This window comes from Balaenoptera acutorostrata, chromosome 3 (genome assembly GCF_949987535.1).
Source record: "Balaenoptera acutorostrata chromosome 3, mBalAcu1.1, whole genome shotgun sequence".
In the NCBI taxonomy this organism is placed as follows: domain Eukaryota; kingdom Metazoa; phylum Chordata; class Mammalia; order Artiodactyla; family Balaenopteridae; genus Balaenoptera; species Balaenoptera acutorostrata.
In genome coordinates this window covers 143,844,307-143,859,524 of record NC_080066.1, presented here as the reverse complement: position 1 = coordinate 143,859,524, position 15,218 = coordinate 143,844,307, and the positions used below count along the sequence as shown (strand labels likewise).

Below are 15,218 nucleotides of genomic sequence, written 5' to 3'. Positions count from 1 at the left end.
TATTGCAGATTGGTCAAATAAGATAAAGACTGAGAACCGATCATTTCACAGAGACTAGAAAGATAAAATATTTTTACTCAAATCCTGTTAATGGCAGTTGCTTGAAAAAATGTGTATCCTTTCTGCAGAAGTTCCATTTTTACAAAAATTTTGAGGGTTATTTGATAATAGCTATCAAAACTTTAATGTGTGCTTTCTTTGATCTTGTAATTCCACTTCTAGGAATTCATCCTAGAGTAATAAGTACACGTATATACAAACATATATGTATAAAAGTGTTCCTCACAGCATCAATTTCCATAGTAAAAAACAATAAAATCTCCATCAGGATGGATGAAGTTGTTAAAGGAACAATGGATATACACTGTAGATGCACTGTAAGATAACTTTCACAAATTGTTAAATGATCAAGGCAGGTTATCCAGTAAAATGTATAATATGATTTATGTTAATATATTCAAAGCAGGCCTTCTTTGATTACATTATCAAAAACTGCCCCCTCACTTACCTACTCGTTACTATCACATTAGCCTATTTTATTCACAGCACTGAACACTATCTAAAATGATTTTATTTATTTATATACTTGTTTACTATCTTTTTCTTTTTCCACCAGAATTTCAGCTTTATAAGAAATTTCCTGTCTTGTTCATAGTTATGTTTCTGCTGCTTGGGGATGTAATTTTTAAAATCTAGTTTTAGAGGGAAAAAATGGATATTTCTTATTTTCCTGGTTTAGTTATTAAACTATTACTCTCATTCCTATTAATACTAATTTTATCCCTGCCTCATTTTTATCATATGTAAATGAAGATAGGGGAACAGTCGTTCTCAACCCTAAAGTCACACTAGAATTACCTGTGTAGATTTTTAAAAATATTTCTGCTTAGGCTCTCCACTGCAGACCAATTAAGTCAGAACTTGGGGTAGTGTCAGAGTATCAGTATTTTTTGAATTTATCTTTGAGATTCTAATGGGTGGGCAGGGTTGAGAACCACTAGATTAGATGATATTTGAAGTATGATTCTAGTGATTCTGGTATCAAGAATACATAATAGGGACATAATTTCTTAGAATTAGAATACCAGTTTTTCAGACAAATCATCTTTTGCTTTAGGAATAGTAGATGGAATCATCATTTTTCTCCTCCTTTCAAAATACTTCTTTCTTGATAAGGTGTAAATATTGAAGTACAAAAATTTGACCTATTCCATGAATTTCACAAGAGAAAGCCCCAAAATATAAGTTTTACCTTTGCTGGAATGTTTACTTTCAGTGGGATCACTTTCCTAAGAGTTGTTAAGTTCATTCATGCTTGATGAAACCACTTTATGTTTTCACTTCATTAATTAGGGAAATAAAGACCCACAGGCCTTACTTTATCACTTTAGGAGGTCTCTTTGCCCTTCCCTGGACCTCTGTGATACGTTCTTCTAGCAACAGCTCCTTTGATGTGCAAACATTCTTTTGGTAAATAGTGCAGGGCAGCCACTCATACTAGCCAATTCAGGTTTCTTCTAGAATTGACCTTGGATTTAGAATTTTCTCTTGTGCCTGATATGGTAAAAATTTATGGTTTTTACTTTCCACTAAATGAAGCATAGCATACTGTATCTTTCTAATGTGAGTTTTTTTTTTTTTTAATTTACTTATTTTTTACTTATTTACTTTTGGCTGTGTTGGGTCTTGGTTGCTGTGCACGGGCTTTCTCTAGTTGTGGCGAGCCGGGGCTACTCTTCGTTGCAGTGCGCAGGCTTCTCATTGCAGTGGCTTCTCTTGTTGTGGAGCGTGGGCTCTAGGCACACGGGCTTCAGTAGTTGTGGCACGCAGGCTCAGTAGTTGTGGCTCGTGGGCTCTAGAGCACAGGCTCAGTTGTTGTGGCACACGAGCTTTGTTGCTCCGCGGCATGTGGGATCTTCCCGGACCAGGGCTTGAACCCGTGTCCCCTGCATTGGCAGGCGGATTCTTAACCACTGCGCCACAAGGGAAGTCCTCTAATGTGAGTATTGATAAATCTTATGACTGTGTAAAAAATAAAGTTATGAAAAAAAAAATAAAGTTATGTAGAAACCTAAATTCACAGAATAATTGTGTCATATTGCCATATTCTATTTTTTACTTCAGACTCCTATTATATTTTTATTATATTTCTATAAGGTAAGTTTGGGAGAACAGTACTATCACCTATATAAGTTAACTTTGTATATGTATATAAGGGTGGTTTTTTTGAAAGAACCTGTTGGGTTCTTTAGTTGTTCAATCTGTAGTTTTTGTTCCTCATATGGGATGATAGAGATAAACCAGAAATAGATTCTGCTCTTAATGTACCTTTAATTTAGTAGGAGACCTAAGATTTTTACATAATACAATATATTTTTTTAAAATAAATTTATTTATTTATTTATTTTTGGCTGCGTTGGTACTTTGTTGCTGGGCGCGGGTTTTCTCTAGTTGCAGTGAGCGGGGGCTACTCTTCGCTGCGGTGTGCGGGCTTCTCATGCGGTGGCCTCTCCTGTTGCGGAGCACCGGCTCTAGGCACACGGGCTCCAGCAGCTGTGGCGCGTGGGCTCAGTAGTTGTGGTGCACGGGCTTAGTTGCTCCGCAGCATGCAGGATCCTCCTGGACCAGGGCTTGAACCTGTGTCCCCCGCATTGGCAGGCGAACTCTCAACCACTGTGCCACCAGGGAAGTCCCCATGATACAATATTGAATGAGATAACGATCAAAGGAAAAGTATAGCTCGTATACTATAAGAGTTAGGAGGAGAGAGAGATTACCCTCACCTTGCGTGAATCAAGGAAGGAGGTGGTACTTGAGATACTGCAGGATCAGTTCATGCTTCTGGGGATATATTTTGGCTCACATAGTAGCTTTTTTCTTAGAGGCAATATGAGTGAAACTAACAAGTTTTTAATAGAGCATAAGATTCATAAAATGGTAAGGAAATAAAAATAAAAGCAGAGAATAGGATTCTTAAGAAGACCTTTGTCTCCAGTATGATTCTTGTGCCAGGACTGAGGAGCAGTTTATTCTCCCTTTTCAATTCACCAAAATTTTAGTTGTTCTTTTAAGTCTCTTCTTTGGTTCTTAGAAAAGGAATTGATATAGTAATGATTTTAAGTATCAAATAATTAAAATGAAGAGGAGACTAAAGTTTCATTAAAGACAATTGTTCTTTAATAAGTGTCTTCAGTATCAATAAATCTAGAATAAATTAATAGAGGAATTTCAAAACCGATTTCAGGGTTAGTAAAGAAAACCAGGGCTTCATACTTCTGTTCCATGTTCTTCAAATCACACCCACCTGATTTTTTTTTTTTTTTTCTCCTCTTATAAAAATTCCTCTCATTCTGGGGCTGTTCCATTTCCTGGGAGATACCACCAGCAAAGGAAACTCATACCCCACTTACTTGCAGCCCTTCCAGTGCACAGTTTCTAAATGCCACTTTTTTCCCACTAGAGTACATTCTCTGATCTTAAAAAAGAAATCTTCATCTTTTCACTTAATAAAATACATAGGTATTAATTTGGAAGATGTCTTTCTTCTATTTCTTTTATTTTCACTTTAGAAAAGAAAGATAATATATGGAATTGAAATGGATAGGGAAAATGGATTTAAGGCAGTATTGAGTTCTTGGGAGATTGAATTTATAAAAATCATTCATAATGTGAGGTTACATTTTTTGTTCCTCTGGGACAGAAAGAGCACTATGAGCTATCACATGCTATATTATTAACTCATTTTAGACGTTATCTTTTAGCTGAATCTTGAGAGATATAGGTAGCATTTCTGATTCAGAAATTGAAAATGAAGGAAAAGTGTCTAAAGATATGATTCACAAGTAGCATTTAAGTATGATACTATAAGTGCATATATGTATATCAGCAGGCTGTTTTCAACCAGTTATAATTTAAACAGTGTTTTGATACTATCTTTAGAAACTAGATTTGTCTTGTGTCCAAGCAACAGGTTCAGCGGGCACCTCCTTCTGAGGTCTGGCTAAACTGTAAGGATCTGAAGTGGAACCTTCCCGAAGACTTCGTTGACTCTGGGCAGACCTCAGCATCTCTTCCTGACTCTTCTCTGCAAACTCTTCTTGGAAGCACTTTAGTTCACCATTACTAGATCTGTTTCATTCTTCTTTTATCTCCAGCATGTCAAGCCCTCTCCAGTTTTTAAACCACTCAAATCCAGGCAGGCTTGCTACTGCCCAAAGCAAAGGGCCCCACAAGGCCAAGCCATCAGAACTCAGGCATCTATCAGCTTACACATCTCGGAAAAATAGCCCAGGGGTGAGTTGTACTCTGGCATTTATTTTTTTCCCCCATTTTCAGGAGGAAGAGGTAAATTTCTTGCACAAGTGAGAGCTAAAAGAAAGGAAAGTTCAGTTCTCTTTGCCCACTTGCCTGTGCTAGCACCCTTTGCTAATGAATGATGCAAGACATGAGGTCAAATGATTTCTCACTTCTTTTGATTCCTGGCTTGACTCTAGAACAAGAAGCAATGAAACATCTGAATCTAATGGAACCTCAAAGTGGATTTTACTTATTTTTGCTTTTTTGGTGGTTCTGATATTTCACCAAGGCCCACAATCCCAAAACAATATAAAATAGACTGTAAAGGGCCTCTGAGTTAATTTGATCCAACCCCATCATCTTGCAGATTAGCAAAATGAACACTGGAGAGGGGCCACAGTGATTTAGGGGCAGAACTGAGTAGTCTGACTCCCATCACCTTTCTATTGTCCCATATTACCCCTTTGGTATGCAGCTTTATTAGGACCGCATCCTAATAAGACTCTGGAAATTAAATACCCTCTTGGATCAGATGATATCTCTTCCGTTGATACTTTTAAGACCAGTGGACTGATCCATCTATTCTTTAGCTTGTAGCTCCTAGGAGATGAAGTTTGAGCCAGGGGGTGAAGATGGAGGCTTAGGGGGGTGGTTTATTTCCATCCCCTATTGGCTTTAAATGAGAATGACAAGCCTAGTTTCTTTCTTAGGAAAGGAAATGTATTACGTTAAAACAAGTCAATAGATGAATGGATAAAGAAAATGTGATATACGTATTCTTTAAAAACAATATCATTCAGCCGTTGAAAAAGAAGGAAATCCTCCCATCTTCAACAACATAGATGAACCTGGAGGACATTCTACTAATTGAAATAAGCCAGACAAAGAAAGACAAGGACTACGTAATCTCACGTATATGTAAAATCTAAAACAGTCAAACTTACAGAAGCAGAGAGTGGAATGGTGATTTCCAGAGGTAGAGGGAAAAGGGAAATGGGGAGATGTTGGTCAAAGGGTACAAAGTTTTAGTTATGCAAGATGAATAAGTTCTGGAGATCTAATGTTCACCAATGTGACTACAGTTAACAATACTATATTGTATACTTGAAACTTGCTAAGAGGGTAGATCTTAAATGTTCTCACCACAAAAAAAAGAAAAAATGGTAACTGTGTGAGGCGATAGATATGTTAATTAGCTTGATTGTGAAGATTATTTCACAATGTATACATGTATCAAAACATTGTCACATACTTTAAGTATATATATAATTTTAATTTTCAACTATACCTCTATAAAAATGGGGAAAAGAAGTAACTGATACAATGCAAAAGGACAGTGTTCCACAACCTTTAACTCCTTTCAAGTACATAAATGCTCATGAATCCCTCTAGGAATTTAAAAAATTATTTTACCATTTTTCATGAAATATGATAACACCATAAAAATATATTTAAATATTGGTACATTATAAAATTATAAAGTTTATATTAATAAAGTAATTATCTTATTTTCAACATGTCCTCATTTAACTATGAACTTTATTTTAAATCAATTATAAGACAAAAAGCTTGAGTTTGCAACAGTAAGTTTAAAAATAATATCGTATGTTTTCTTTGGGACTAATATATATTAAAATCTAAATTGAATTATAACTAAAATATAGTACCATAAAATTTTTCTTATCCTCCAATAATGTCCTTATAGTTTGTGATTTTAAAAGTCAGTTGGATTATGTTTGTAAACTTTAGTTTTTGTGTGTTTAATTTCCAGCATACAGAAAAGTACAGAGACTAATACAACGCCACGTACCTACCACGCAGATTTAAATTTGACATTTCTCTCCAAATTTGCTTCACTTGTTCTTTTAAGAAATAAAACTTCACTGACAAAATTGAAGACCATTTTGTAACCTCTGATCCCATTCTTCACTCTTGGGATGGATGATATAAATAAATTTTACAGTAGGATCAGACATCAACCAGTAAAGATCTTTGCCACTCCTAGCACTGGGGCAGGCCCTGGGGCCTCTGCTGCTGAGCATTAGTCATCTTGGTTACTGGATTGTAAGGGAAGTGAATGGACCCAGGGTCTGGGGTGGTGAGAGATGAGGGTGTTAGGGCAGCTGCTATTACAAGTCTATGTGAAAGTACTACTGGACCATCCTGGACCATTTTTTTTCCTTTTCAGAGATAACTTCTGAACTAAGTGTATAGCCTTTATGTACATGTTTTTAGATATATGTGAATGCTTCTTATGTTGTTTTGGGGATTTTAAAAATTACATAAATGATATTCTACTAGACATAACTTTCTACCTTGCTATTTGCACTCAATCTTATGTTTTTGAGAGTAGTTCTTTTTGATTCACATAAATTTAGTCTGGGCATGTTAACTGCTGCATAGAATTCCATTACAAGTTATAGTAATATATCAGTTTTTATACATTTTAGTTTTTTCTTATATAAACAAACTGCAGTGAGTATTCTTGTACAGCATGTCTCCTTGTTCATATCTTCTAAACTATGAAATAAGAAAAGTTTTCAAGCTGTATTTGAAAGAACTTGACTACAAAAATTAATTGCTGGTTGAATATTTCTTACTTTTATAAATTAAAAACCTAATTGAACATAGTATTATTTTTTTCTTTTTATTATTGGTGTTTGAAATCTTAGTGATATTGTGGTGTACTAAAAATAAGACATTTAGCACATTTTAATCAGTTTGCCCTTTTGTTTTAGATCTCAGGTACACTGTCAAGTTAATCATGCTTAGTTCATGGTACAGTATCATCTTTCTGTGCAAGGCCCCTCTCACTTTATTTTTTCTCCATCTCCATTTCTATCTCATCTCAGTCTAATATGTTTGATGTATGTCTTTGGATATATATGCATCTTAAAAAATATGTAGTTTTGTTTTGTGAATGCATTTTTTAAAACATAGAATAAAAGAATATAGAAAAAATAGAATAAAAAAATAGAAAAGAACTATAAAATGTATACACACAGATTAGTTAATAAAACAAATACCTATGAACCCATCACCTAGTTTCATAAAACACTGCCAGTACCTTAGAATCTTCCTGTGTGCCCCTTACTAACTGAATCCCTTTACTCCCACCTAAACTTAAAAATAGTGGATATTTGAGTTTTGTGTCTATCATTCCCTTGCTTCTCTTCCTAGTCTTATCACTCATATATGTATCCCTAATAAATATTAATTTTATCTGTTTTAAAAGTTTATTTAACAGAATTATACTGCTTTTGTGTTTTTGTTACTTCTTTTACTTCATGAGATTTGTGTTGATCTATGTACAATTATTCAATAATTATTCTATTGTACAAATATATCATAAGTTACTTATCCATTAAACTCTTATTTGACATGTGGGTTGTTTTCAGTTTTTTGCTTTTTTGAATAACATTGATAATCTTTGCTTTTAACTGGAAAGTTTAGTCCATTTGCATTTATTGATATTACTGATTATTTGGGTGTATTTCTATCATCATATGTGTAATCTATTTGTCCCATTATTTTTGTTTCCTCTTCCCCCCTTCTATCATACCAAAAACTGATTGTTTTCGTTTTGTTGTGTTGCATTTATTTCTTTTTTCTCATTCCATTTTTTCCTTTTCTACTAGTTGATAAGTTATATGCTGTATGACTATTGTTTAACTAGTTATATTAGCTGTTTTAACATATATACTTAGCAAAGTTAACTGAAATCTGTATGGTTACTCTTGAGAAATATGAATATTTTATAGTGCTTTAAACTGTTTTTCTCCTCTCAGTGTATATGCTTTTTTTGTCCTGCATTGGTTCTATTCCTTATTTTCAATACCATAAATCACACTTTTTAAATTAATTAACGCTTATATAAATATACCCACATAATATTTACTGTTTGTTCTTTTTTTTACTAGTCTTTCTTGTATCTCAGACTTTGTGAGTTCATTTTCTTTCTATGTGAAATGCATCCTTTAGAATACTCTTAAGTGAGGACCTATTGGTGGTAAATTCAATTTTTGTTTGTCTAAAATATCTTTATTTTACTCTTAATCTTAAAACATAATTTAAGTATAAAATTCTGGTTGGCAGTTACCTTATATCCTTGATTTGAAGAAATACTACTATTTTATCCACTATTTTGAAATTCAAAAGTATGTTTTCAGCTAACCTATCCATATATGAATTAGCATCAACTTTAAGCTCCAGCCCAGTTGCAGAGATGTGAAAATTTGTGCATCTTGACTCAGTAAAAGATGATATATTTTTCTTAGTACATTACAGATATCATTTTGCTGTTTCTCAGCCTCTGTTACTATTGAGAAGTCACTCACCAGTCTAACTGCTATTTCTTTGTAATTATCTGTCCTTTCTATTATCCTCTTTTTAGATCTTTCTTTGATGTTCTGCAGTTTCATTATGAGTGTGGAGGTAAAGAAATTCTTTTTAGTCACTTTTCTTGGGATTTGCTAGACCACTTAGATTGGTGTCTTTCAACAATTCTGTAAAATTATCAAAACATTATTTCTTCAAATAGTGTCTCTTCCCCATTCTCTAGAATGTAGCCTTCTTGGACTCCAAATAGATGTATGAATAGGCCTTCTCATTTCAATCTCTCTGCCTTTAAACTCTCTTTCACCATTTATTTTTTCCTATATGCTTGATAATTTCCTTCATATTTGAGTTCAGTCATTCCTCAGCTATGTCTAAGTTGCTTTTTAATGTGTCCAGTTTTCAAATTAAAACTATTACACTTTTTATTTCTAAGAGACTTACTTGGTTGTTTTTCCAACATGTTTTCCAATATGTTAATTCTTTGTGGTCTCTTGTGACTTAATCACATTTTCAAAAATTCTCTATTTTTTTAAACATTTAAATATAGTTATTTTGTATTCTCTCGTGCAGGCCTATGTTCCTAGTATCTTGGTAAGCATAAAATTCTAAAACCTGTTAACTTTAGAAAAATGTATTTTGTTCCTTTAGTACATTAAGCACCATGTGATATATTTATACTTTTTAGAGATTTAGATTAACACATTTTTCTTGGCTTCATTTGAATCATATAAACTTTGTTCTTAACCAGTTATGCTAATTAAAATTTAGAACATTATACACTCTTTTGACAATAGGAGGAGATATTGCAATACAGGTAAATCTCCCTAATTTTTACCCTCAGTAAAGTGTGAAAGAAACACAAAATTGATGTTGATTTACTGAAATCAGATTTTTTAAAAAAATCAATTTGTGTAATGATAGAAGCATAGGAATTGATTTATAATCAAAAATAAAACAAATACTGGTAAATCTTTCATCAGTGACCTTATAATAGTTCAAGTTTCTGTAAAGGTTTTACTAGATGTGAATTAAAATTTCCCCAGACATTTTATATGTGTTTTCTTGATTCCTACACTCTCAGAAATTATGTTTATTAGATGTGCTGCATTTACTTATCGCTGGTGTTGTAAATTGTCAGGTAAGAATTTTTAGAAAAATGTAAAGTAGCCTTTTAGGTTAACATGTTACTTGCTACTTTCTTGAGACCTATTTTATTTGTTAGGATAGCACCTCAAAATGAATATTTTAAAGTTGTATTTTATTTAGAGTTACTTACTTGAGTTTGTGTGGGCTAAAACATTGCGGTTTTTGATTTATAGGTTACATGTTTAATTAATTAATTTGAAATTTCTTTTTGTAGGCTTGTTTTGATCCACCTCTTGAAGTGGTTCCCACCAGGAACCCAATCACGTGCAACAAAAGGGCAGCTGACCCAGTCCATCCTGACCTTGCTGGTTTGTTGGTGAAATACAAGAATCTTTTAGCTGAGGTATATGGATTACCTGAAAATAAAACACCATGGGAAATTATATCCTCTGTAGGGAGAGAAACATTGTGATAAAAGGCTCAAAGTAATATCTGAACTCAGTTTTGCTGTTTTCTCAACATTGAAGCCTCTTATCACCGAGGAACACTAATGTAGACCCAAATCTGTCTTTTGCCAGAGAAGTCCCTTTGAAGATGGTATAATACGTAGTGCCGCTTTTGAGTTACTGCTGAATGCTGTAGTATTAGAACATTGCTTAGGAACTGCCATGCTCAAAATGTATATAATAATAATAGTTACATGTATTAAGCATTTTTCAGTGGAAAGGGTGAGTTCCCACTTTCCAATATAGTACCAAATGGCAAATACCCACTGCTCTTATTAAATACTTAATGAAACATCTGAGTAATATCAACAGATGAAAAAGAAACCACATTTGTAGGAAATGCCTTGACTTTTCCCTTGACACCCTGTGATGAACTAGAGAGTGCCTATAGGAATTCTGTAGTTGAACTCAAGTACCCTAAAATATTTGTTGCAAGAGATAGGTAACCAAGTTTGGAATCCCAAAGGCCAGTGTCATTGTTAAAGGTAACATGGTGTGGCTGCTTATGTCTGTATTGCCTCTATGGTTACCTTTACGTAAAATGTTCTAAATGCTTTTATTGGGACATTGACCAGCCTTTTGAATAAGTAGCTATCTATGGTGTCTGTATTGGTTTGCTTGGGCTGCCATAAAAAAGTGCCACGGACTGGGTGGCTTAAATAACAGAAATTTATTTTTTCACAGTTCTGGAGGCTAGAAGTCCAACATGAGGTGTCAGCAGGGCTAGTTTCTTCTTTTTAATATTTTCCCCAGCTTTATTGCCATATAACTGACATAACATTGTGTAAATTTAAGATGTACAACGTGGTGATTTGATATACACACGTATTGCAAAATATTACCACAATAAGGTTGGTTAATACGTCCATCACCTCACATAATTACATTTTTTTTTTTTTTCATTATGAGACAGTTGGTTTCTTCTGAGGCCTATCTCCTTGGCTTGTAGATGGCCATCTGTTCTCTGTGACTTCGCTTGGTCACTGTGTCCAGATTTCTTCCTCTCATTAAGAACATCAGTCATGTTGAATTAGGGTTCACCCTAAAGATCTCATTTTAACATAGTTACTTCTTTAAACACCCTATCCTCAAATACAGTCACATTCTGGGGTACTAGGGGTTAGGACTTCAACATATGAATTTTGAGGGGACACACTCAGCCCATAAGAGAGGCTTTATTCCTTGAGACCTCTTTTCTGCTCAGGACCTCATTAAAGTTCTTTTCTGCTATCTTATCAATAGCTTGACTCCAGGTTTCATGTAGATAGATAGATAGATAGATAGATAGATAGGTAATTTCTTTCAATTTTTTATGCTAACATTTTCCCTCTTTTAGCATAGAGAGGTGAATAGAAATTAAATTTAAACATAATTTACATAGATACAATAAATCTTATGACACTTTGGAGACATTTCTTAATTTGTTTTTTCTTTCAGGAAAAAAATGTGATGCAAATCCCTGAAAATTGTAGGAGTTTTACTATGGGTAGCATTGTTATTCTTCTCCACAGAATAACTTACTACTAATACTTCTGAAGTTTGGGATTTTTGATAATTTGGATTTGGATTCAATTAGGGTTTATGTCTATGCCTAATTCATAAAAAACCTTTTAAACCAAATTGTCAAAAAAGACAGGTTTTAAACCTTGTTTAAAGAAAATATGTAAGCTATTTTCAAGAATTTCCAAGTACTTTTTAAAAGCAATTTTCTACATGTACATAAAGCATTTGGTACCTATACATATTTTTCATCTATTTGTCAAAACAGATATCTAAAAGGCTCTACAAGGTCTCATTTTGACTTGATTTTAGATACTATATACATTAAAAAGTATTCCATAGCTCATATTGGCATTTTCTGAATTTAATAAAAATTAGTGACAGTTTAACTGTGTCAAACTTATTTAAAAAAAAAAAAGTCTAGTGATTTCAGTAGAGTACCTGCAGCATGAGTCATCTTTCCCTTTTCCAATAACCTATTATTTAATCCTACAGGAACACAATTGTCTTGATGAGACAGTTTTTCTCTTCACTGCATACATGTAAATCTTTTGTTATAATTAACTTTATCTCTTTGTGGGACATACAAAAATAATTATCATGTGTTTCTGTCCAATAATGGAGAAACAGGTGACAGAGAGCTATATTTAGGAAAAGCCAGGTATAGAAGGGATAAATATTAAAGTATTCAGTTGGTGATTGTGTTGTCTAGTTTAGGCAATATGATATTGAGCTAAAACTCTTGCATAGTGCTAGGTGGGCTGCTGTAGTAATAAAAGTTAAACAGGGAATTCCCTGTTGGTCCAGTGGTTAGGACTTGGCACATCCACTGAAGGGGGCCCGGGTTCGATCCCCAGCTGGGGAACTAAGATCCCACAAGCCATGTGGCACGGCCAAGAAAAAATTAAAAAAAAAAAAAGTTAAACAACTTGTAAAAAAAAATTACTGATAATATGTATAATAAGGGCTAGTGTCTTAAATTTAAGATAAATTTAATGTGTTTTGCCAGTATTTTTAATTTGATTTTCATGGAAACTTTTATTTGTGAGGGTAATATGACAGTGTTTTTTGCAGGTAAGATGTTTTCTTCCCTTAGTGTAGTAAAAAGGCAAATAGTAGAAAGCTGGTAGATGCATCCAGCTCTGGAAGGACGAATGGAGGCAATATAAATTTTGCAGCTAAAGAAAAATATATGAGAACCAGTTATTAATTTTAATTGAAATTTTTATTGAGGTAATTGTAGATTCATTTGCAGTTTTAAGAAATAATACAGAGAGATCCACTGTAAATTTTGCAAAGTTTCTCCCAAATTTTGCAAAACTATGGTGTAATGTAACAGCCTAAATATTGACATTGATACAATACAATCCACCAATATTATTCAGGTTCCCCCAGTTTTACTTGTACTCATTTGTGTGTTTGTGTGTATCAAGTTCTAAACAGTCAATCAAAATACTGAACAATTAGTTTTAAGAGAACAAAGATCCTTCCCATTGCCATTGGATATCCACACCCACTTCCTTCCCATCCCCAACTCCTGGCAACCATTAATCTCTTCTCCATTTCTAAAATGTTGTCATTTCAAAAATGTTATATACTGAAAAAAAAAAGTTATATACTCAAAAAGCTAAACATAGAGTTATCATATGACCCAACAATCCCACTCTTGGGTAAATAGACAAGAGAATTAGAAATATATTCACATAAAAACTTGTAAATGAATGTTCACTGTAGCATTTTTCATAAAGCCAAAAAGTGGACACAACCCAAATATCCATCAGCTGATGAGTAGATATGCAATATGTGGTATATCCATATAGTAGAATATTATTTAGCCATAAAAAGGAATGAAGTCCTGATTCATGCTCCAACATGGATGAACCTTGAAAACATTATGCTAAATGAAAAGAAGCCAGTCACAAGAGGCAACATATTGTACGATTCCATTTATATAAAATGTACAGAATAGGCAAATCCATAGAAACAGAGAACAGATTAGTGGTTGCCAGGAGCTAGGAGGAGGGGGGAATGGGGAGTGACTACTAACAGGTATGGGGTTTCTTTAGGGGATAATGAAAATGTTCTGGAAGTAGATCATGGTGATGGTTGCACAACTGCGAATATACTAAAAACTGAATTGTACACTTTAAAGGGTGAATTTTATGGTATGTGGATTATATCTCAATTTAAAAAGTAAAAAATTGTTCAATATGGCTGCACAAGTCTATGAATATACTAAAAACCACTCAACTGTATACTTTAAATGGATGAATCCATGAATTATATCCTAATAAAGCTGTTTTTAAAATGTTATACAAAAGAATCATGCATATGTTACCATTTGAGATTGGCTTTTTCATTCAGCATAATTTCCTGGAGATTTGTTCAAACTGTTGTATCAATAGTTTGGTCCTTTTTATTGCTGAGATTGTGGTATGTGTGTACCACAGTTTGTTTAACCATTCACTTGTTGACTTGTTGGTTTTTTAGCTATCACAAATAAAATTGCTATGAACATGCATGTACAGGTTTTTGTGTGAACATAATTTTTCATTTCTCTGGGATAAGTGCCCCAAAATACAATAGCTGGGTCATATGGTATTTGCATATTTAGTTTTAAAAGCAACTGCCAAACTATTTTCCAGAGTAGCTGGACCATTTTATCTTCCTACCAGCAACGTATGAGTGATCTGGTTTCTCTGCATCCTCACCAGCATTTGGTGTTGTCATTATTTTGTATTTTAGATATTTTAATGTATGTGTAGTGGTATCAAATTGTTGCTTTAATTTGCATATCCTTAATGGCTGGTGATGTTGAACCTATTTTTAAAAACTATTTATTTATTTATTTATTTATTTAGGCTGTGCCGGGTCTTAGCTGCGACATGTGGGATCTTTTTTTTTTAGTTGCATCATGAGGACTTCTTAGTTGCAGCATGCATGTGGGATCTAGTTCCCCGACCAGGGATCGAAACCAGGCCCCCTGCATTGGGAGCACAGAGTCTTACCCACTGGACCACCAGGGAAGTCCCTGAACCTATTTTTATGTGCTTATTTGCCATCTACATATCCTTTCCGGTAAAGTTTCTGTTCAAGTCTTTTGCCCATTTTTTAATCAGATTGTTTTCTGAGAGTTTAGAGTCCTTTATATATTCTAGACATAAGTCCTTTGTTGACAATTTTTATCAACAAGCTGTATCTGAATTTGGGGGTTACCTAAATTTAGCTAAGTTCTGAATATATTTCTGGTTCATTATGTCCAAATCCAACATCAAACTCTTCAAAAATTTGGATTCTTTAATATAAAAGATAACAGGCATACCTCTTTTATTGTGTTTCACTTTATTGCACTTCGCTGATATTGTGTTTTTCACAAACTGAAGGTCTGTGGCAGCCCTGCTTTGAGAAAGTCTATGGGCACTATTTTTCCAACAGCATCTGCTCACTTCATGCCTCTGTGTCACATTTTGGTAGCTTTCGCAATATTTCAGA

The 15,218-nt window shown here is 33.8% G+C and overlaps 1 protein-coding gene across 1 annotated transcript in view; it reads left to right on the top strand.

Annotated features, from left to right (window-relative positions):
• LOC130707571 (coiled-coil domain-containing protein 170-like) overlaps positions 1-15,218 on the top strand; it is a 108,863-nt gene that overhangs the window by 1,779 nt on the left and 91,866 nt on the right. Inside the window, exons 3-4 of the mRNA XM_057542700.1 lie at positions 4,155-4,293; positions 9,995-10,123. Of these exons, the coding sequence (XP_057398683.1) occupies positions 4,155-4,293; positions 9,995-10,123 (268 nt within the window). The remainder of the gene's footprint in view (positions 1-4,154; positions 4,294-9,994; positions 10,124-15,218) is intronic.